Source organism: Protomyctophum parallelum, assembly GCF_964188405.1.
Source record: "Protomyctophum parallelum genome assembly, chromosome: 19".
Lineage (NCBI taxonomy): Eukaryota > Metazoa > Chordata > Actinopteri > Myctophiformes > Myctophidae > Protomyctophum > Protomyctophum parallelum.
Window position 1 is genome coordinate 19884026 of NC_139717.1, and position 24661 is coordinate 19908686.

Genomic DNA, 24661 nt, shown 5'->3' on the forward strand with positions numbered 1-24661 from the left:
GGTGGAGACCTGTGCCCGGAAGGGCACTTTTTCTAGTTTATTTTTATTTCTCCCACGATTTCGTAACCCATTTTTCATCCCTGTGTCAATTATCTAATGTGATCCTGGGCTCTACACACCCTCCACCAACCTAGTCCCCATGCTGTATAATGTATATGGGGGACATGGGGAGAGCAACGGACTTGAACTCATGCTTCCTTCATGCCTGAGTGTCCAAGTTGCTCCTTTACACCTGACAGGGGGAGTTTCCCTGGTTGGACGTAGCACGTGGAGGGAACACGTTATTCCAACCAGTTCCTTTCCAGTTCCATTCTGGTCAAACAGAGTCAGTGTTAATGATACTAACGAAGGCTCTGTTCCATTCTGGTCAAACAGAGTCAGTGTTAATGATACTAACGAAGGCTCTGTTCCATTCTGGTCAAACAGAGTCAGTGTTAATGATGCTAATGAAGGCTCTGTTCCATTCTGGTCAAACAGAGTCAGTGTTGATGACGCTAATGAAGGCTCTGTTCCATTCTGGTCAAACAGAGTCGGTGATAATGATGCTAATGAAGGCTCTGTTCCATTCTGGTCAAACAGAGTCAGTGTTAATTATACTAACGAAGGCTCTGTTCCATTCTTGTCAAACAGTCAGTGTTAATGATGCTAACGAAGGCTCTGTTCTATTCTGGTCAAACAGCGTCATTGTTAATGATGCAAACGAAGGCTCTGTTCCATTCTGGTCAAACAGTGTTAATGATACTAATGAAGGCTCTGTTCCATTCTGGTCAAACAGAGTCAGTGTTAATGATACTAACAAAGGCTCTGTTCCATTCTGGTCAAACAGAGTCAGTGTTAATGATGCTAACGAAGGCTCTGTTCCATTCTGGTCAAACAGAGTCAGTGTTAATGATGCTAACGAAGGCTCTGTTCCATTCTTGTCAAACAGAGTCAGTGTTAATGATGCTAATGAAGGCTCTGTTCCATTCTGCTCAAACAGAGTCAGTGTCAATGATGCTAACGAAGGCTCTGTTCCATTCTGGTCAAACAGAGTCAGTGTTAATGATGCTAACGAAGGCTCTGTTCCATTCTGGTCAAACAGAGTCAGTGTTAATGATACTAATGAAGGCTCTGTTCCATTCTGGTCAAACAGAGTCAGTGTTAATGATGCTAACGAAGGCTCTGTTCCATTCTGGTCAAACAGAGTCAGTGTTGATGATGCTAATGAAGGCTCTGTTCCATTCTGGTCAAACAGAGTCAGTGTTAATGATACTAATGAAGGCTCTGTTCCATTCTGGTCAAACAGAGTCAGTGTTAATGATACTAACGAAGGCTCTGTTCCATTCTGGTCAAACAGAGTCAGTGTTAATGATGCTAATGAAGGCTCTGTTCCATTCTGGTCAAACAGAGTCGGTGATAATGATGCTAATGAAGGCTCTGTTCCATTCTGATCAAACAGAGTCAGTGTTAATGATACTAATGAAGGCTCTGTTCCATTCTGGTCAAACAGAGTCAGTGTTGATGATGCTAATGAAGGCTCTGTTCCATTCTGGTCAAACAGAGTCAGTGTTGATGATGCTAACGAAGGCTCTGTTCCATTCTGGTCAAACAGAGTCAGTGTTAATGATACTAATGAAGGCTCTGTTCCATTCTGGTCAAACAGAGTCAGTGTTAATGATGCTAACGAAGGCTCTGTTCCATTCTGGTCAAACAGAGTCAGTGTTAATGATGCTAATGAAGGCTCTGTTCCATTCTGGTCAAACAGAGTCGGTGATAATGATGCTAATGAAGGCTCTGTTCCATTCTGATCAAACAGAGTCAGTGTTAATGATGCTAATGAAGGCTCTGTTCCATTCTGGTCAAACAGAGTCGGTGTTAATTATGCTAATGAAGGCTCTGTGTGTGTGTGTGTGTGTGTGTGTGTGTGTGTGTGTGTGTGTGTGTGTGTGTGTGTGTGTGTGTGTGTGTGTGTGTGTGTGTGTGTGTGTGTGTGTGTGTGTGTGTGTGTGTGTGTGTGTGTGTGTGTGTGTGTGTGTGTGTGTGTGTGTGTGTGTGTGTGTGTGTGTGTGTGTGTGTGTGTGTGTGTGTGTGTGTGTGTGTGACCGTGCTGGGTTGTACAAACCTAGCAGCAAGATTTGTGAGCTGCTGTGATAGAAGGATGTCAAATGGAACACAACCGCCCATAAGACTAATCATTGTGTGTATTCCTCCACTATCTGCCATCGCGTGATCTCGGTACATGCAGAAATTGATTTATTGTGAGATTCTGACTTTCAAACGTACATTTTCTTTTGATTGCATGCATTGTTCCACTTCATTTGCCAATAAAGCTCCTTTTGAATTGCAAATGAATAAATGCAAATGAACACGGCATCTCGTGTCCCCGTGTCGCCTCGCAGGCTGAGGTGGGCGACTTTGACTCGGACCAACCGCGACCCCTGGACATGAGTCAGCTGACCTTCGCACCCACTCAGAACAAGGAGATGGAGGAGAAGATTGTGGAGCTCCACAAGTCACACAGGTGGAGTTAGGGCATTCAATTAATTAAAATATTTTTATTTGGGGGGGGGGGGGGAATAAATATCTGTACATTTAAAAACAGTGTACATTGGTGACTAACTATAATCTACCATTCTTGAGGCCTACAAAACTAATTGATTTACTAGTCTACTATAGTTGCTAATGCCCTAGGTGAAGTCTCGTTTTTGAGCGGTGCCGAACCGCTCCAACGAACCGTGTGTGTGTGCGACATGCGTGTGTCTCCATATGTATGGAGGGAAAACAATAATGTATTCTGTTATCCATTCACTTAAAATGTTGCCTCAATCAGGCCGATGATAACAGATACAATTACCCACCATCCTTGGGGCTGATTCAGTGTTTGTTATTTTAGTTTTAGTCGTAGTCTCTTGAATAGCTTTCATTTAGTTTTAGTCACATTTTAGTCACCTGGAATGTCTTAGTCTAGTTTTAGTCGACTAAATATCATAAGATTTTAGTCGACTAAATCTACAGTTGATCTAGTATCTAGATCAACTGTAGATTTAGTTGACTAAACTGTCAGGATTCCTGACAGTTTACCATTCTGACCTGAGATCAGATTCTAAAATTGTCTTCTACATCCTGACAGTTTTCTGAAAAAGCTATGTTTCTATGTCAGTCGTTCATCGATTTACAAGTTCTTCGATCTACAATAGCAGATCTACAAGCTCATAGTGCACCACTCGGTGGCGCGTTATGAGCTTGTAGATCTGCTATTTTTCAATAGCTAAAGCATAACATAATGCTAACACCAAAAGGGGTTGGACGATTCTACAAATGCCTTCTAAATCCTGACAGTATTCTGAAAAAACCCTATGTTTGTCAGTCGTTCTCAAACATTTTCATGTCAAGGACCCCCAGAAATATATGTAATTGGCCTTCCGACCCCCATCTCAAAATATGTTGTTCCAGGGACCTCTCAGCAGCAAAGATTTTCGTTCAAAAATAATATATATTCCAAATGTGCGCCACATTTTCACGATAAAGTAAAATAGCAGATCTAGAAGCTCGTAGCGCGGTATACGCGGGTCTAGATACATTTCCCTTTCGCCAAAACAACAAAGGCCGCCCCTTCTTCGCTCATTACTGCAGATTCGACTGCACCTGCTACCTAAAAGCTCTACCGCCCTATATGGCGTTCAAGGAGTTTAACGATCCGTGTGTTGTTTCTTTTGTTTGTTTTTTCCCAGGGGAATGACACCAGCACAGGCAGATGTCCAGTTTCTAGAAAACGCCAAGAAGCTTTCCATGTACGGAGTGGACCTGCACCATGCTAAGGTAAGGAGTGGAACTGACCGTTCTTTTGGTGGGCGGGGCATTCAATAGGATATAACCGTACGTTTTATAACAGCGGGAGACCAACGGCGAGCGTCGCTTGAAAAGATGCGTTATTTTTATCTTTTCGGCCGACGTTCCTCCACCCACTTTTCGACCAGTATATAATTTTTTTCTCATCTCTTTCATAATGTCGGAAATGCGTCCACAAAGTTTTTTCCCAAACGAGCTTCCGTCTAAGGCAAGCGGCGTGTGCGTGTGCGTGTATGTGTGTGCCCAAATTTGACTGAGGGACTGCCATTGGATTTTTTTTTAATTTTCGTTTTTTTCATGTCAAGTGAAAGCAGGGAATCATAGCTTCAAATTGACATATTGGTTGTTCAGTTTGACCCACCAGTTTTGGAGATATGGCTTATATAGAGTAATGTCTTGCAGAAAACAGCGAGTTCAGAAAACAGGCTTGAAAGGTTCACTTCTTTGGTCTCTAACATTACACCTAGCTACATGTTTAAAGGGATTGTGACATTAAAAAAAAGGTTTTGGAATTGTTCTTGTTTTTTTAGGTTTTCTAATCTCAATTGCACCCAAAAAAATGAACTTTTAACATTCAGTAGATTTTCTGTGATCTGGGGTTTTCTGGCTCAAACAGGTGCTCTGATTTGCCGGCAGTAAGTGACATCACTTACTGCAAATCCCATATATGTCAATGGGATTTGCCAGCAGATGTCACTGTTTCACTGTGTTGCCTGTTTTCATTGTAGCTCAAAAGGCCCAAAAAAAAACCAAAAAACTTCAGACCACAGAAAATGTTCAAAGTTCAGGTTTTTTGGGTGTAATTGAGGTCATAAAACCTAAAAGAAAAATAAATGAAAATGAATGTCATAAAACCTTTAAAGGTATATTCAGTGATTTCACTCAAAAAACCTTAGGTTTCGTTTTTGGCTGTGGGACCCAGCCTTTCGTCCAATCAGGATAGAGAGTCAAAAACGAAACCTAAGGTTTTTTGACCCCCAGGGGTTAACTGGGGACAGGGAGGAACTCCTTATATGGCCAGCACACTATAGTAGGGAGGATTATCACAACAAAACAAAAAAATAAGTGATATTTTAATTAAGTGAAATCACTGAATATACCTTTAAGCATTTATTTCATGCTCTAGTATGTGAAAAATAAATAAATTTAAAAAAATAGTACTGTATCTATATAATATTACCATAATTTGTGTACTCTGTATACTGTTTGTATGAGGAGGGGTTTCCTTGCCCCTGCAGCTCTCTAGTAGACTGCACGCTAAAACTGAAAAATACATTTTCTGGTCGGATACCAATTTATCCAATCAGGAAAAGAGACCTCATGCCGATTACAGGATAAGCGAGTGTAATTGGAACAAATTGGACAGAATTGGAGCTGGAACGCCATCAAACATTGAAGCTGATGAATGATATACAGTATGCCGGGGCTCTCTCTACTCTGATTGGATTAAATTGGTATCCTGATCTGGAAAATCATTTTCTATTAACCCATTCTGTACCCCTTGTTGGTGTTTTAAAGCATTATGTTATACTTTAGCTATTGCAAAACAGCATCTACAAGCAGCATCTACAAGCTCGTAGTGCGGCACTCGGTGCCGCGCTACGAGCAACAACATATGTTCAGATGGGGGGGTCGGCAGCCAAATGCAGATAATTCTGGGGGTCCTTGACATGAAATATAATAGTTTGAGAACGACTGACATAGAAACATGGGGTTTTCAGAAAACTGTCACGATTTAGGAGACATTTTTGTAGAATGGAGCTCAGGTCTAAATGGGTTAAGAGCTAGGGGAACGGGGGGAGACCTGGCCGTTACCGATCAAGCGCAGAGTACTATTTGGAATATAGAGCTTCAACCTTCAAACAAACGTTTCGTTATACTTTCTCCTTTCTTTTCTTTTCTTTTTTTTTCAAAGGACCATTTAAATCCCCTTTTAATGCTAGCAGGATTAAAAGACTGGTGCATTTATTTATATAGCGCCTTTTATCCAAGGCGCTTTACAGAGATGCATTACATTCAGCCATAATTCACAGAGGAAACCATGCAAGGCACCAACCTGCACATCGGGAGCAGTTAGGGCTTCAGAGCCTTGCGCTTTAAATTTTTGTATTTATTATTTATTTGTTTGAGTCTTGCTCAAGGACACTTCGACACTAACTCTGGGGGAGCCCGGGTTCGAACCGGCAACATTGCGGTTCCTATCCGCCCGGTCACTCTACCGCTGATCCACCGCCGCCCCGACACTAGTTGGGTTTAGCGCATGGATGTTAGAGAGTGTTGCCAAGTCTGCTAAATAATAAGCACCTTTTGGGCTTGTTTTTATTTTAACATATATATATAAAGTTGCTCAGACATTTAGTTTTATTTTATTTTAATTTAAAAAAAAAATTAGGGGGAGTGTGGAGGGGTTGTTTCTAAAGGGTAGTTGCTCATTCTCGATCATGTTCATGTCAAGGAATTCCCTACATTAATAATTATGTTCGTCTGCATACCGACATTCCACAAAACAAATCTTCAAGATTTTTTATTCGTATCTTTTTGTGCGTGCGTGCCTGCGTGTGTGCGTGCGTGCCTCTTTTGGGGCTTGTTTTGGAAGCGCTCGTCTCGACTCTCAAACATCTGGCCCAACGCTGATGCTTGGGGAGAGAAGAGGAGGTCCTTTGTTGTGCTGTTGCTGTGGATATTGTGCAGCGCAGCAGCGAGCACATGACACCAAATGCTATTAAGGTGTCAGAGGCTTTTCATGTATAGTCCCAGCGGGACTCAAACACATCGGGGTCACTGGGATTAGTTTTTCACACCGTATTTAAAATAAAAAAAACCCTTGTGCACTCAATGTTGTCGGCATGCACTTTGCATGAGAGCATCGACCCGGCGTGTCACCCTGCCAGAAGATATTACGATGGCGTATAGTTTTAAAGGACACAGTATACGCCGTATACTGTGTCCTTTAAAACAGTTCTACTGCTTATCACACGTTACCCGCATTTTACTCAAATATTCTACGCTGCCGAGATTGTTTTATTACCTTCAGAGCATACGCAGTATTTTGATCCGTGAAAATCCGGAGGCGTTGTACGTACTCCAGACAAACCCCCCGTTCACTTGCATTGGCCTCAATTTCCCAGAAGCCCTAGCAGCCCAGCACATGGGTTGATTTCCGGTTTCAGCGTCGTAGCATGAAGGTCTAGTCACCAGGTCCGCGGCAAAGACTTTATTTTTAATTATTAAAATATGGGGAATTAAACACATAAAACAAAGGTCGGGTATAGCGTATTAAGCAGGGTCTATCGTTTGATTAAACAATTTAAAGCCCTCAAACTGTTAATATTATCCCATTTAGATCTTTCTACAAAATGTCTTCTACAGACAATTTTCTGAAAAACCCATGTTTCTGTGTCAGTCGTTCTCAAACATTTTCATGTCAAGGACCCCCAAAAATGTATGTAATTGGCCACCGACCCCCATCTGAAAACATGTTCCAGAGACTCCCCAGAAGCAAAGAATAGAATTTTGAACTTTCGCTCTGAAAGAATATATATTCAAAGATTTGCGCCACATTTTCACGATATTAAAGAAATAGCAGACCTACGAGCTTGTAGCGCGGCACCGAGCTTGTAGATCTGCTATGAGCTTCTAGATCTGCCCTGGAACAACATATTTTCAGATGGGAGTCGGCGGCCAATTACCGACTGACACAGAAACATGGGTTTTTCAGAAAACTGATTTAGAAGACATTTGTAGAATCGTCCTCTGGTCTAAATGGGTTCAGTTGTAACTATCCAGGTCAGAACGTATAGCCTAAAGGTGTCCACTGAAGTGTCTCCCCCGCTCCGACTCTCCTCTCCTCAACCCTTCTCGTCTCCTCTCGCCTCCTCTCCCTATTTTCCTGTTGGAATTTGTACGCTTTCCTTTGATGTGTGTGTGTGTGTGTGTGTGTGTGTGTGTGTGTGTGTGTGTGTGTGTGTGTGTGTGTGTGTGTGTGTGTGTGTGTCTCAGCTGTACAAACATGTTAGTAGCGTGGAGGCCATTGTCATGGGAACAGCCTATCTCTTTTCCTCGGATACCACCAGGTCAACAACAGCGAAAGTGTGTGTGTGAAAAAGAGGGCACGTATGAGGGACAAAGTATTGTAATAATACTAATTATTAATGATTATTATTAATTATTATTAATTATTATTAATAATTATATATATTTTTTTAAGATTGTGTGGCATTTCCAAGGAGCTAGAGAGAGAGAGAGGAGACGAGACAAGGTGGCAGATGCATTTAAACTCAGGTCCTCGTGACTCACAGGGTCTGTGCACAAGTAGCGGAACACCCAGACGTTTTTTTATTTCCAGGGAGAAAGAAAAAAAAAGTCTGGAGGCCGAGTCCACTTCAATTCAGCGCAAAATGTCGGTCTCTCTCTGCTCATTTCTGATCGTCTGCACCTTTGTTAAATTGACGCAGACACACACACACACACAAGCACTGCTCTGTCGCTTTAATTAATTAGTCTCATGTCCTGCAGCCGCGTCTAGTTTCTCCCTAATTAGTCTCATGTCCTGCAGCTGCGTCTAGTTCCTCTCCGGGGATCCTGCCGGGAGCTGCCTATGCCATAGAAAGCATAGGTGAGTTCCAGTCTAGTGCACAAGTGGTAATTACCGGACACCCCAGTTCATACAATAGAGAGAACATTTAAAACCTTTTGTTAGTTTTAAACATAGTTGCTAGAGTCAGACATTGAACTAATCCTCACTGAGAGGCCTTTATAGCTCCACTTGGGCCCCTTTTTTAGTTGAAATGAACACTGAGGATTTCACACTCTTGGAGTTAATGTACTGTAACGCTAAAGGATCCGACTGCATCATGCTGCCAAGTACATTTCCTCACCCGAGAGCTCATCGGGTGAGGAAATGTAAATGTGTACACCCTCTGTGTTAGTGTTACAAACGGATACAATAAAACGGAGGCTTTTACTGTGTGTGTGTGTGTGCGTGCGTGTATAAACACCCACAGTTCAACAGCAGCCTTCTCTCTCATTATCAAAGATAAAATTCCCTGCATACCAGCCAGGATGCATTTTAAAGCTTTTATGCGAGTTTACGAGACATGGCTGTTAATTTGGTACTACGGTCAGTGTGTCACAACAAGACGTGTCATTCTGAGGACAAAGCTATGTTTGACAACCAATTAACTGTACCATGCAGGCGCCTGTGTGTCATTTTAGATTTGAATGACTTTAACCGTTATTTGATACGTTGGCTATTCAAAAATAGCAGATATACAAGCTCGAGCTCGATCTGCTATTTTAGAAGAAACTCGCAAATCATTGAATATATTTAATTAAAATGAACTTTTTTTAAAAACTCAAATCTGAATGTTTGTGGGTCGGCAGACAAATGCCTATTATTTTGTAGTGTCATTGACATGAAAACGTTTGAGGTTATTTTTCAGAAAACTATTAGAATTTTAGAAGACATTTATGACCAGGTTTGACTGATAGCCTGCCATCGCACAAATTCCAGCTTTTCAGCAGAGGAGAAATAGTTTTTTTTTTTTTTTCTCCAAAATGAGTTAATATCACAGGCAGTCTTCACATACTAGAGCATGTCTGAAATAAGTGTCAGAGCTGAAATTTACATGTAAATATGAAATTAATGCTTAAATATGTAGCTAGGTGTAATGTTAGCCTGCTTTCTCAACTCAAACTCGTGACCCATAAACGGTAATTGGGAAACAGTGATTTGCAACACGGCTACAAATGGCCAATTGTGTGTAGATCTGAAAACGTTTTGCCTGCTTTCCGCAATGTTCAATCATGCCTTCCTAAAATGTCGATGTCCTCACGAGCATAGTACTACAAGCATTGCGTGTGTGTGACTGTGCACGCGTGCGTGCGTGTGGGTGACTGTGCACGCGTGCGTGCGTGCGTGTGTGTGTGTGTCTCCGGAAAAGCCATTATTGACATGTTGCATTGTCCATTAGCCCAAAAGATTTTCCCCCTAGTTAGTTCCCAGCTGTAATCAATTATCTCTCTCTCTCTCTCTCTCTCTCTCTCTCTCTCTCTCTCTCTCTCCCCCCTCCCCCAGTATCTATCCATGCTCGTTTGCTCAGCCTGTTTGTCTTTCTCTACTGTCGGAGTGCCTTATGGTCTTAAAAGCCTTGTTAGAGAGTCAGTCTGTCAGCTAACTGAGTTACAGTTGGCGTGCGCGAGCGTGCACACGTGTGTCCTCGTGCGTATGTGTCTTGTTGCACCGTGTGAGTGCATGTGTGCGAGTCTCTGTTTCTGTCACATGTTCGGTGTTTGTTTTTCATAGGGGTGTGTAGTGTGTGTGTGTGTCTCTATATGCTAATTGTGTTTGCGTTGAGCTAAAGCAGGCTAAGTGAATATCCGGCTCCTATGACCAATTATATGCACGGCATCATATTATTTTAATGGAATATATTCCCTAATAATATGAATGGCTGTCAGCTGGAGCCTAGGGGGTGGTCTGTAGCATACTGGCGGCCCGGGGGGCACACATGCGGCCCCCACCATCACTTAACGAGGCCCTGCAGGTTAATATCAGAAATTAAATAAAGATTTTACTTTTCAGGAGTCCAATTGAAAAATGGCTAAAAAGTTATCCAGGATTTCAATTCAAATAATATTAAAAGAAAATTGCTGATCTACAAGCTCAAAAGATCTACAAACTACAAGCTCAAGCTTGTAGATGTGCTATTTTCAATTCAAATAATAGACAAATAGCTGATCTACAAGTTCAAAACACATTGCACTGCGACGCGTTTTGAGCTTGTAGATCTTTGCTACACCAGTATTGTGCAATGTGGCCCTCTGGCATGAGCGTGGAACTATATTGGCCCTCTGGAGTGAGCGTGGAACTATAGTGGCCCTCTGGAGTGAGCATGGAACTATAGTGTCCCTCTGGAGTGAGCGTGGAACTATAGTGGCCCTCTGGAGTGAGCGTGGAACTATAGTGGCCCTCTGGAGTGAGCGTGGAACTATAGTGGCCCTCTGGAGTGAGCGTGGAACTGTAGTGGCCCTCTGGAGTGAGCGTGGAAACTTTGACGATGGAGAGGGCCACTGTACTGTAGTTCCACACTCACTCCAGAGGACCACATTGCATATTACTGTGGTACAAAAATAGCACATCTACAAGCTTGAGCTTGTAGTTTGTAGATCTTTTGAGCTTGTAGATCAGCTATATTTTTTTGCTATTATTTGAATTGAAATCCTGGATAACTTTTTTTCTATATTTGAATTGGAATCCTGAGAAGTAAATTGTTTATTTAATTTCAAATGCCTTTTAATTATAGTCATGTTCACTTTATGAACTAAATACAAATGCATTGGACATGCATCAGGCCAAAATAATCCCATTTAAACTGGGGACGGACCCCCTCCCTGCACCACTGAGTTCACACGGGTGTGATTTTTATTAGGTATTATATATATATATATATATATATATAGAGGACTCTAATAATATTTGGGAAAAGAATAAGGAGGAGGAGACAAAAATATATATATATAAAAAAATAAATTAACAGTAAAAAAAGGTGCGGGTGTTTTCGATTAATCTATCATGGTTAAAATGGAGTTTCTAAGTTGCAATGGGTTTGTATAGGGAGCGGAGCTAAAATGAATATCAAATATCTACATACTGAATCAAGTTAACTTAAAAAATATCTTTGGTGTTCACAATAAGTAGACGATAAAATAAATATTGAAACATCCCTTTAAATTGTCATCTCATAATAATAAAAATGATGTAGGGACCTCCCCGGGGGAGGGAGGGGGGTCCCGATCCGCAGGTTGAGAAGCGCTGATCCAAGGCATCGAACGGTTGTCAAAAGGCATTAAGTTGCCTCTGTGGAGATCAAATGGGCGTCATATGATTCCGTCTTGATGAGCACACACACATAGCTTCACATAATGTCATGAGTTTGGCATCAAGAAATACGATCGGAATGCAGAGGGAATCGGCCACTCTGTGTGTGTGTGTGTGTGTGTGTGCGTGTGCGTGTGTGCGTGCGTGCGTGCGTGCGTGCCATGTCTGCCATGTTCATGCACAATAATGAAAATGATGCCTTTTCAGATGTCACAGCTAATACACCAGATATTGTTGACGTTGATGAGGACAGTAGAGAAGTGACCATTTTGGAAGTGGCATGTACATTTGACCACAGTCTGGAAGAGGCATTCCTTACCAAGGTGCTTAAGTACCAGCGTCTTAAGGATGCTATTATACAGCTTGGCTACAAATGTAAACTACTTGTGTTCATATTTGGAAGCCTCGGTAATGTCCATAAATCAGTCGTAAGGGGCCTGCATGCCCAAGCCGAGAGCTATAAAGGCATCGGCAAAATAATTGCCGGCAATAATTGGCAGTCGCCATATATGGAGAAGGCGATGCTTTCTGTACCCGTGATCTGTATCCTGAAGCACTTGTTATAGAGTTTTTTTTTTTTTTTTCAAGTTTGCGCATCCACTATTGTTTGTGTTCAAGACATTTCTTGTATGTGAATGCAAATAAAGATGTTAAATGTGTGCTCGCGCGCACGTGTTTTGCAGGATTCCGACGGGGTGGACATAATGCTTGGTGTGTGCGCCAACGGCCTCCTGGTCTACAAAGACAGACTCAGGATCAATCGCTTTGCCTGGCCCAAAATACTCAAGATCTCTTACAAGAGGAACAACTTCTACATCAAGATTCGACCTGGGGAGGTACTCTCTCTCTCTCTCTTTCTCTCTCTCTCTCTCTGTGTGTGTGTGTGTGTGTGTGTGTGTGTGTGTGTGTGTGTGTGTGTGTGTGTGTGTGTGTGTGTGTGTGTGTGTGTGTGTGTGTGTGTGTGTGTGTGTGTGTGTGTGTGTGTGTGTGTGTGTGTGTGTGTGTGTGTGTGTGTGTGTGTGTGTGTGTGTTGAAAAATAGCAGATCTACAAGCTCATAGCGCGCCGTGGCGCGCTACAAGCTTGTAGGTCTGCTATTTTTGGAAAAATCGTGAAAATGTGGCACAAATCTTTGGAAATTATATTCTTTCAGAAGACTTTTATTTTATTTTCGACGTCGGGCCTAAACGGTTTAATGTCTTGAAGCACTTAAAGCGTGTGTACTTAGCTCGTTGGGGTCCCCCAGGGCTCTCTCCTTGACTTTTCCTTTTTTTTCCTTTCTCCCTCTACACCAAATCCTTTTGCCGAAAATAGCCACTCAATAGCTCACAATGAGCTTGCCTTGTACATGTGCTATTTTAAATAGCCGCTCAATAGCTCACAATGAGCTTGCCTTGTACTTTCCGGACATATCGGTACTTTCGGCAAGTGTTTTGTGCCTATGATGAAATGCCCCAGAAGAGTTCAAGTGCATGGTTAATGGATTGTTAATATAGGGTCCCGGTCCGATTACGTGATTCGGAAATCGGGGGGCCGACATTTCTAAATGATCAGAATCGGATCGCGGGAGGAGAAAAATAACTTGATCGGGACATCCCTAGGCGGCTTAGCGGTCCAGGCACCTCCTGGGCAGTGTGTCCCGGTGGGGGTCGAGTCCCGATCCCGCCAAAACATTGCTGTGTTTGTGTTGGAACTGAGCTCAGATTGAGGTCATCGTACAAAACATCATCGCGGCCTCGCCGGGCCAGGTTCCCAGCGTTCATGATGAATACGAAAGCCTGTGCCCCCGGGGACATGATTCCGTGTTCCTCCCGGAAGTTGCGTCCCATTTCCGCTTTCAAATAGGAGCCGTGCTGCTGGCCTTGAAAACCGTGGGCGCTCTCTGAGCCAATAGCGCCATCTAATGGTCGGCAGGGGGGAAACGTGTTGAATGCCCATGCATGATGAAGGTCACAACTGCATTGAAAATGGAACACGATGCGAGTTCAGTGCCTTTTTTAACACGGAGTCCGCCAGAAACGAGGAACACGAAGGTTTAAATTAGTACCCTAGCCCGCCAAACCCGAGATTCTCGGGTTTGAGGGTTTGTATTGTTTCATCCATTTTTTGATCCGATCGTAATGCTATCTGATGTTGCTAACCCGCATCAACACATAGTGAGACACTGTGGCCGCGGCCATTTTGAACATGCGCGCGCATTCACTTCCAGTCTAAGCCCACCATTCACAGCTCTGTATCTCAGAAAGGACATTGAGGGGGCCGTTTCTGGTGAATACAAGGGCTTTCAACGGGCTGTAGCGGGCGGGCTGACACTCGCGGTCGCCTTTTTCCACCACCGACCGACACAACAACAACATCCGGGCATGAGACCACACACAGCAGTTTGTCATTGTAACATGCGATTACGGATATTTGGCTCTTCAAAGTAAGTGTTACGCGCGATAAAACCTTGGCAGTATACTCTATCGAGGGATTAATAATGCTGGCGTGAATTGAGTTTTAACACCCCGGCGTTTCTTTCCAAAGGCGGAGCAGTTTGAAAGCACCGTGGGATTCAAGCTGCCCAACCACCGATCGGCCAAGAGGCTGTGGAAAGTGTGTGTGGAGAACCACAGCTTCTTCAGGTACAAGACACACCGTGTGTGTGTGTGTGTGTGTGTGTGTGTCATTCTGTGCACATTGCTCTAGTATGTGTGTGTGTGTGCGCACACTGTGTGGGGGAGGGGCATTCTGTGCACATTGCTCTAGTGTGTGTGCATGCATGTGTGTCATTATGTGCGTGCATGTGTGTCATTCTGTGCACATTGCTATAGTGTGTGTGTGTGTACGTGCGTACGTACATAATTGGGAGGAATTCACTTTAATATCCTGTGGAAAGACATACACACACACACGAACACACACACACACACACGAACACACACCTCTCTTGCACCTGCAAATGTGATTTTTATCTCCCTCCCTCCCTGTGTTGTTCTCCTGTCTCTCTCTCTCTCTCCCGTCCCGTCAGGTTGAACACCCCGGAGCCTCCCACCAAGGCCCGCTTCCTGACGCTGGGCTCCAAGTTCCGCTACAGCGGGCGCACCCAGACACAGACGCGCGTCGCCAGCTCCCTCATCGACCGGCCGGCGCCCAACTTCCAGCGCACCTCGTCCAAACGCATCAGCCGCAGCCTGGATGGAGGTAGCGGCGCACGCACGCGCACACACACGTATACATACACACACACACACACACACACACACACACACACACACACGTATACATACACAGACACACACACACACACACACACACAAATGGAATAGTAGGAGAAAACGTTAATGGTTAAATGGATTAAGGGAGGGATGAGTGGACTGCAAAGGGAATTGTGTCAGCTGGAGATGGATGGATGGAAAATGGACGCATGGTCGGATGGAACGGGGAGACATGCAGTCTGGCCTAGACTATCCGGCCGGCGTCCACATTTCATGCTCCCATGTTGTTCCCCAAATGCTTCTCTATACACTTCACCATACCCTGTTATGTCTCGTTTTTTTATATTTTTCTTTTACCCCGATTGTAGCACTTTGCTTTAAAGTGCATTACACATTATTTTTGAGCTTGTACAGTAGATCTGCTATTTTTCAATAGCTAAAGAATAACATAATGCTTAACCCATTTAGGCCTGACGTAGGCCTGACATAGCAGACCTACAAGTTCATAGTGCGGCACTCGGTGCCGCGCGCTATGAGCTTGTAGATCTGCTATGTCAGGCCTATGTCAGCTCAACAATAATGTACTGTATAATGCACTTTGAAGCTATTTTTTTTTAATCGTGAAAATGTGGCGCAAATCTTTGAATATATTCTTACAGCGTTTTTAACTTAAATCTTCTCTTCTTGGGAATTCCCTGGAACTACATATTTTCAGATGGGGGTCGGCGGCCAATTACATATGATTCTGGGGGTCCTTGACATGAAATAGTTTGCGCACCACTAACATAGGGGTTTTTCAGAAAACTGTCATGATTTAGAAGTTAATTTTTTTTTCATTTTTCCGATGTTTAATAACCATGCACCTGAAAGGATGGGTTGTTCATACTATGTGAGCACCGCTAGGTCTAATTTACTAGTTCGCAACTCCACCTCATCCATATTCCATGTTCCATATTCCATGTTCCATATTTCATATTCCATATTCCATGTTCCATATTCCATGTTCCATATTCCATCCTCACGTGAGATTCACATTTAGTTTTCTGGGTCACCATAGCTTGTTTCTCTGTGATTGATTCTTTAGTCCCCCCCCCCCCCCCCCCCCACTAACAGAATTAGTTTTTCAAACGGAGTGGGAAAATATCCATAATAGTATGTGGGGACAGGTCATGATATGACCGCTCACATGTGTGCGCGTGTGTGTGTGTGTGTGTGTGTGTGTGTGTGTGTGCGTGTGCGTGTGCGTGTGTGTGTGTGTGTGTGTGTGTGTGTGTGTGTGTGTGTGTGTGTGTGTGTGTGTGTGTGTGTGTGTGTGTGTGTGTGTGTGTGTGTGTGTGTGTGTGTGAGAGATAGAGGCATGGGGTCGCGAACAGATACAGGAAATAGCATTGCGACATGTGTTTCCTGTCACAGAGATATAGACAGAAAAGTGAGAGTGAGAGAGGTGTAGCTTAGCAGGGACACCATACGCTATGCAGCATTCAGTCAAGGACTGAAATAATAACATAGAAACCCCCCCCCCCCCCCCTCCATAATGTAAAGTTGTTGAATTGACGATGGTGCTAGCACTGAAAGCACTTTTTCAAAAGGCCCCAATTTTCCCAGAGCAATAATATTCTCTCGTGGGAGCGCTGCAGATTTAGTTTCTTGAAACAAAACATGCAATGCATTTTTTTTCTTTTTTTTTTTCTTTTTTTTGTTGCAACATTGACCCCTGCTGAGCTAAATATGCCACTACAGCACATTCCATGAATGGCTATTTAAAATGTTTGCATCTGTGTCCTAAAAAAAACACTTAATTCCCTTTCATACTACTGTATAATTTGTTGCTGTCGGAAGGAAACCTCTCACCATTTTTTAATTTTTTGATTGTGTGTGTGTGTGTGTGTGTGTGTGTGTGTGTGTGTGTGTGTGTGTGTGTGTGTGTGTGTGTGTGTGTGTGTGTGTGTGTGTGTGTGTGTGTGTGTGTGTGTGTGTGTGTGTGTGTGTGTGTGTGTCTCTCGTCTCCAGCTCCGGCGATTAGCATAACCGACGTTGACTCTAGCCCGACCTCGGGGATCGTGAACGGACACGACCCCAACCTGGAGCTTCCATCTGACTCTAAGGTGAGTAGGATGGATGGATGGATGGATGTTGTCACGGAGGAGCGTGAGAGAAAGGCAGACCTTTGTCTCTCACGACGACTGCGGCGGTGGCAACAATCCTGCGCTCGTCTAACTCCTGAGAGTTCCATCGAACGGAGGGTCCGGTCCATTACATTTGTGGACTCTCAGAGTTACGGACGCATACATTAACAGACTTTTACTGTGTGTGTGTGTGTGTGTGTGGAGGGTGAGGTTGAACTTAAGTATACTGTAGAACCGGTTCTATTTAACGGTGTTTTTTTTTACTGTCGCAGTGTGCTCTGTCGTTGGAGCAAGGTCCGCTGTTTTATATGTTGTTAATAAACGACACAAGGGCTTCGGTCTTCGACCCCCCCCCAATCTAGTGACCCCAATCTAGTGACCACCCCCCACCCGGAGTCGACGTTCATTTAGACGTCGTCGGCAGAAGAACGAAGCCAACGAAGACGGGACATAATCTCTCCGTTTTAACCGTTCTCCATTTCCCCACCACAGGTCTCGTATAGATGCCTAACGTGACCATAATGTTGTCTCCAGTAGGTGGACTTGCACGCGTTGATGCGCTGTGTGTGTGTGTCTGCTTCTGCGTGCGTGCGTGTGCGCGCGTGTGTGTGTGTGTGCATGTCCGCAACAAAGCATCAGTGTGTTTTTTTTTTTCTTCGACAAATTGTATTGCCTGTGACGAGGACACTCGGCGTGATGATTTGCACACGGTTTCTTGCCATTAACGATCACAGAGTGACATTTCTTTTTGAGCCACATCGACTCACACCGACCGGCTAATAGCTTGTCTGCCGCGGAGGCTTCCATTGTTGGGGCATGTGTGTTTTCTTTTTATATTAGGATAAATGTGCGCGACTCACTGAAAAGACTAAACGGTATAGTGGCGGGGGAGGCTCCACTTACGCTTTATATTTTTACTCAATGACGGCTCTTCCGTTGACTCCCGACTGTACGACGGAAGCATTTGGAAATGGCGGGAGGCAACAACAGTCTGGCAAACGCCAGACTATATATAGGACACGGCTATGACAGATAATGGCACAGCGCAAAAGGAATATCTTCGTCTAGAGAGCGGTCTCATAAGGCTAGACGTCCTGCCCGTCATTGGAGGGGTTGAGTTCGCCAGGACGACGTTGGCCCTGTGTCCGTACGTGTGCTCCGTGTCTGCCTTGTCCGCCCCCCCGGGTTAAGACCCATTCTGACCTGAGATCAGATTCTAAAAATGTCTTCTACGTCAGTCGTTCTTCGATTTTTCCAAAATAGCAGACCTACAAGCTCGCTATGAGCTTGTAGATCTGCTATTTTTCAATAGCTAAAGCATAACATAGTGCTAACACCAAAAGGGGTTCCCGCCCAGAATGGGTTAACAGTGTTACATAAGCCCATATATACTGTATATCGTGTGGTCTGCTGGCGTGACAGTGTCCACAATCAGCTAAACCGCTGTCAGCTGCTGGGACCAGCTGAAGGAACATTGACAAATTACTGGGCGACCGGCGCCAGTGGTGATGGGAAGCAACCTAACGTTTGCGTTTAGTCAATTATTGCTGTACACCGTGCACTCAATTTGCCGCACTCGAGTAAAGGTATGAGGTAGTTGTACTCGAGATTTACCATTTTCCGCTGCGTTACATTTGTGCGCCGCTATATGCCTTTGACGTCTTTAGTTGCTCAACAAGTTCAGATCAGATTATCAAAGCAAAATGCAAGGGGGAAATAACTAGCAAGCCTTTTGTGCGGCAGAGGTGTTGCAAAATTGCACCATCTCTAGGCTGAATGTTATAGTTTTGTTCCTTTTTTAAGCAAAAGATCCGAGTACTTCTTCCACCATTGTCGGGCCTATCTTACCTCTACACCTCTGGTTCCAAAACAGTGGGTTCCGCGACCCTAGGTTGGGTTGCGGAACTTTTTTTTTTTACGGGCCTCTTTATTAATTTTGTTTCCTACATTTTTTTTAGAGTTACAATTCTATTTCAAAACATTTAAAAAAAAAAACATTCCCAAAAAAAAGCTAACATTTTCATGAAAATGTATGAAAAACAGTAATTCCTTGAAGAAATCAACGGACAATCTAAGAAATTACCTAAATTGGAAAAACAAAAATAATTATTATTTACTTTTTGTTTCCTTAGCTTTAAAAACCGTTTGGGAAGCACCTCTCTACACTGCTTTCTACCTCCTGTTTGACCTCCCCTCTTGACTCCTCCACGCTCCCGCTCTCACCTCCTAACCTCCCTCACCTCCTCCACCTCCTCTTCCTTCTCCTCCTCCTTCTCCTCCTCCTCCTTTTTCTCCTCCTTCTTCTCCTCCACCTCCACCTCTTCCTCCTCTTCCACCTCCTCTTCCTCCAACTCCTCCACCTCCTTCTTCTCCTCCTCCACCTCTTCCTCCTCCTCCGAGCACCGTGGACTTTAAACCTCCTCTGCTTTCTCTCCTTCCCAACAGTGGCACGCTCTAGTCTCCACCCTCACTGTGAACTCCCGAGTGTTCGTTTTAGCTGCCGAGAAGGGTGCAAATGGAACCAAATGACTGTTGACGTTGAGCGAAAGTCAAACGAACGTTGCGTGCGAGCGCCATGGACGTCGCATGCGATTTACAATCGAAGCATTTAGCAGACGCTCTTAATCGACACCACATGGGTAATACATCAGATACACATAGAAATAAGCCATCAAGGATCTTGACCAAGCTAAAGAAATCTAACATAACCGTCAGTTGGAACAGTTGGAATATCTATATAACGAAACTATGCTATATACGCTATACTGACTATTGGGTGCTATATTTACATGAAAGGCTATCTAAATTCCATAAATCGAGCCTCTGCATACGCCTGCAAGGCTAGGCAAGTGCTACGGGCTAAGATGGAGTCTGAAGAGGTGGGTTTTCACTTCTTAAGACTATACGGCGGAAGGTTGGGGAGCGAGTCTGCGGTTCTGCAGGCAAATGCATGGCAGCGCTCCTCGGCTCAAAGGAGTCCGTTGGTTCGTTCTCCTGTGGACACGGCAGCACCTCCTCAGTCCTCAGCGGTCCATCTGGTTCCATTTGCACATTCTTGGAGTTCCAAACACTCCAGGGTCCCTCTTGGTTTACCCGTTGTACACTCTCTCCGATGTCCTGGTTGCACCCTGCCGTTTTCACTTCACTTCGGTGGAACCATGTGGTGCTGTGCTCTTTCCTGCCACTGACTAATGTTGTGACTCTCTCCCTCTCTCTCTGTGTCTCTGTGTCTCTCTCTCTCTGTGTCTCTTCTTTTCCCTCCTCGCACTCTTTCACGTTATTTTCCGTCCGTCACTCCCTTCCCCCCCCCCCCCCCCCGCTTTTTGCTGTTTTCTTCACGACCCCCCCCCCCCCCCCACATACGAAACGATTTGCGAATGAACGCATGTGCACATTTTTCCTCTTCCAATCGGTTTGACTCGCTGTGCTTCTTCACCCTTTCACCCTTCTTTGTGTTACTGCGTTCCTCCTCCTCCTCCTCTCTCTCTCGTCCCCCCATAGCAGTCCATCTTCATGTTCCCTCTCTCCTTCTCGTCGTCCTCCTCCCTCTCCTCCATCCCTCCCTCCCTCGACTCCGTGTCGGAGCTCGACCGCATGCTGTCGGACATCTCGGAGGACGAGGACGCCGTCGACCACGACGACGCCCTCCTCTCCTCCGCCGCGCGCCTCTCGGACTCCCCCCGGCGTACCGCTCCCCCCATCTCGGACCACCACCACCACCACGCCCCCCACGATCTCGCGCTCGATTCCCTCCCGCCCCTCCTGGTGGCGGAGGAGCTGAATTGCGAGGGCGTAGCCGCCTTGGCGACGGACGACGCAGCGTCATCGTCGGGCATCGGGCGGAGCTGGCGCCTCCCGCTGAGGGCTGTGGTTAAATGCGCGTCGCTCGTGCTGCGTTTCCTGTGCCTGGTGGTGGTGGTGGTGGGCGGGGGGAAAGGCGAAGGCGTCGTGCGGTGGCGGCGGCGGCCCGCTAACGCGGTGTCGCGGGCTCTGACTAGAATGAGCCTCTTCGCGCACGCCGTCGTCCCGACGTCGGTGGCTATAAAGCTGGCGCCCGCGGTTAAAATGTCGACGTTCGGCGAACGCGCGTTTTTTCCCAGCGTTTCCTCCGCGAGACCGTTTAGTCCACGTGTGTTTTTCGCCTCTTGGGCCTCAAAGTTCCTCGGCGCGGCGGGGGGGTTCCCCGTCCTCCGCTCCCTGGTCTCCTCCTCCGCCTCTTCTATCCCTCCTCGTCCCTCCCTCTCTCCTCCTCCTCCTGTCCCCTCCTCCCCCTCCTCCCCTTCGCTCCGTCCCCGCCGCCTGCCCTCTCCCGCGCTCGCCCTCTGGCGCCTCTGCCCGGCGGCGCACCGCTACCTGAGCAGCCCCGGCCCTCTGCTCCTGCCCTCGCTCCTGGCCCTCTTCCTGCTGGCCGTCATGCTGACGGCCGCCGCCAGCCGCTCCACAGGCCTGGCGCTGCTCCTGGCCACGCCCCTCGGCCTGACCCTGGGCTTCGTGGAGAGCATATCGGCCGCCAAGCGGCGGGCGCCGCCGCCGCCGGCCTCCGCCAGGCTGTGCGGCGGCCAGTTGCCACCGCCGCCACGGCTAGGCGTCGTTAGCGTTCACGCCGCTGCCGAGTCGCCTCCGCTCACGCCCGCGCGCACACCTCCGATCCAGCGGCGCTGCGGCCACGCCGGCGTGGCCTGGACGCTGCTGGAGCTGTGCGATCCCGCTGCGTAGACGCACACCTTGTCCTCGTTATAGACCCGGCCCTGTTCATATCTCGTTTGGTCTGTGTCTGCGCGCACTTCCTATTTTCTGTTCTGCATCCCTCCTCCTCCTCTCGATCCCCCTTATTAACCCTTTCCTTTCACCATCCCGGCTTCCCATGATTCCCACCAGTTACGGTAATCTTTGTATATATATAGAGGGAGAGAGAGAGCAGATAGACTTTTGAATAGTTAATTCATCTTAGATTGACTTTAAAAACAATCTACAGCAGGGAAAGAGTGTTATAGAATTATTATCAAAGAGGAAATATAGATTGATGATACAAATAGAGAGAGAGACTATACTGTATATATAATGCAATATCTGATGACAGTAAATGGATATGTGAAAGATCACCATAGCGCTGCTAGTGGATGGACGTAGAATGTATAAGTATAGATGAAGACTGTGATAAGGAGATATCAGGTTCCATGATAATAAATGAGAAACGTTATACTGTATAGGTAGAGTAAAATAATCCAGAATAGTGTACAATAGTGCTTCTTAATTATTATTTTTTTAAAGGCAAGTATGTGGTACTGTATCTCCATAGGGAAACGCGCAAAGGTCTGTGTGTAGAAGAGAAAATACATTTGAATGAGCTGTGGCATATATAGAAAACAAAAAATGTCATCGTTATCGCTGTGAATAAATCTCTAAAGGTGTCGGGTATATCGTCGCGGTCCAGAAGAAACCTTGCGTCTCCAATATTTCAGCTTTTTATATTGTTTCATAAGTCAACGGCCTATTTTGTAAGGGGGGGAGGGGGGGGTGTTGTGAGCTTGTAGATAGCTATTTTTTTTAAGATTTAGAAAATTCTTGAAGCCTTTCACCTGCTGTATAATGACGTGCTCAAAACATGGACAAACATGGACGTTGGAAGTCTGTCCATGGCTTTTATATTTTATATTAACATGAAGCCAATGAAAAGTCTTAAGAAGAGCACGTGTGACTAAATAAGAACTACATTGACTGGATCCATTGGAACATAGTTTATTCATATTTTATTTATTTTTTCCATTTCCTGAAAGAGTGACGGTTTTGGACACGCAAGGTTTACGCCGACAGCGGCAAAATTCTGTATCCAAATGAGGCAACTAATCAGTCCTTATTGTCCACACCTGCCTTGCTGGTATAAGGCATGTGACTGCTGTGGACTCTATAAGGAGACGTGCTGCTAATATAGCTGCTAATAATATAGCTTGTAAAGGTGCATCTTCTTTTTAGTTATTAGTGTTATATTTGAGACCTTGACAGTTTGTATTCACCAAATACCAGGCGATTGAGGCCGTCACTACAATCACCATTTTATGTCCAAACTGCCACTCAATGCACTTTGCTTTGCCTTGGTCACATAGATGGAAATGGAATGATTACGCTGAATGCTTATTGCTAGAATATAGGAAACATAACTGTAGATAGATAGTATGCCTATACTAACTGCAGGTGCAAGTTTTATGCCAGTTTATGATGTGGAAAAAAGGTGTTACACGTACCCCCCCCCCCCTCGTCCGTCCCCCCCTCGCCCCCCCCCCCCCCCCCCAACCCATTCTCGCCCATGTTAGGAAATGACATTGTGAGCACATCATATATCTAAAGGTAATCATCTTTGCTTTGACTAGAAGTCACTTCTTTTAAGAAAATAACCAAATGATAAGACTTCTTTTTAATGTAAAACAAAACACTTGGGTTTAAAAATAACACTTAAAAGATATGAACTCGTTTAATAGTAAAAGTGTAAAAACAAAAAGGAACTAGCCGTGTGTTGTTTGGAAGGGGCTAGCTAGCCGACGTGGTGTTGAACACTGAAGAGTAGGAAGTTGTCCCATGACACGAATGTCTCCTGCTCAGTGTCCCATAATGCTTCACTCCTCTTGGCGGCCCCCGGGGTAGTAGGCTTGCAGCGTTCACGACGTCACTAGCTAGCCTGAGATCCCCTGTGGCAGCGCCGGCCGGCGGGCGGGGAGAGAAATAACTACATTTCCCATGATCCCATTTCACCTTTTTTTTTCTCCACCCCCGCCCTCAACCCCCCCCCCCCCAACCATCCATATTGTCACGTCCATTATTGTCGTGACCACGTCACGGCCTTGTCCTCGCAGGTGGAGGACGGGGAGTTGAGCCTCGGCGATGCGGAGGTCATACTGAGTCAGGTCTGTAAGGGCCTCTGTCTCCTTTCTCTTCTTCTTATCACCCAAAGCATGCTTTTCAAACTCTTTCTCCCCCCGGAGAAAGAAATGCGGGGGGAGTTGTTCTCATGTAGCTGAAAGGTGGAATTAGTGTTAACCCCAATCAATGAGTCGGGAGTCTCGGGACCCATTTTATGGGTCGTAACTAAATATATATATATATATATATATATATATATATATATATATATATATATATATATATATATATATATATATATATATATTATATTAAAGTAAAAAAGAGAAAATATACTCAATGTATTTTAACTCTACCACTCAATTGGTAATATTCTAGGTTATTATTCTTGCATATATGTTCATATGCTATAGCTATATGGTTTTCTCTTGCAAAGCAAAAACGTTGTCTGGTAAATTGGGGGTATTTCAATTCAGGAAAACGAGGAAAGGTCGTTCGGAAGCACAAAAGAAATAATAAAAACGACTTTTGTGACGGTGAATGCCGACATGCAACACGGTGCGTCCTGTGGTGTGTTACTGTCCACGCATTGCGCTGCGGCGTTGGGGAGTAAAGTGTGCTTTGTGTGTCTCCCTCTCCCCCCGATGTCATGCCGACAGTCGTATGGAGCCACAGAGCCCGCCCTCTCCCTCTCCCTATTGGTCTGTCAGTCATTTTGAGTCGCTCTTGTTGGTTGGTTCAGTTGTCACTCGCTGGGTTTGGTTTCTGTAGAGTAGG

The 24661-nt window shown here is 45.1% G+C and overlaps 1 protein-coding gene across 3 annotated transcripts in view; it reads left to right on the plus strand.

Moving 5' to 3' along the window:
- epb41l2 (erythrocyte membrane protein band 4.1 like 2) overlaps positions 1-24661 on the plus strand; it is a 122479-nt gene that overhangs the window by 78730 nt on the left and 19088 nt on the right. For all 3 annotated transcript variants that reach the window (XM_083790387.1, XM_083790388.1, XM_083790389.1), the window contains exons 9-14: positions 2379-2500; positions 3711-3798; positions 12391-12543; positions 14233-14330; positions 14717-14889; positions 16914-17008. In XM_083790387.1, the coding sequence (XP_083646513.1) occupies positions 2379-2500; positions 3711-3798; positions 12391-12543; positions 14233-14330; positions 14717-14889; positions 16914-17008 (729 nt within the window). The remainder of the gene's footprint in view (positions 1-2378; positions 2501-3710; positions 3799-12390; positions 12544-14232; positions 14331-14716; positions 14890-16913; positions 17009-24661) is intronic.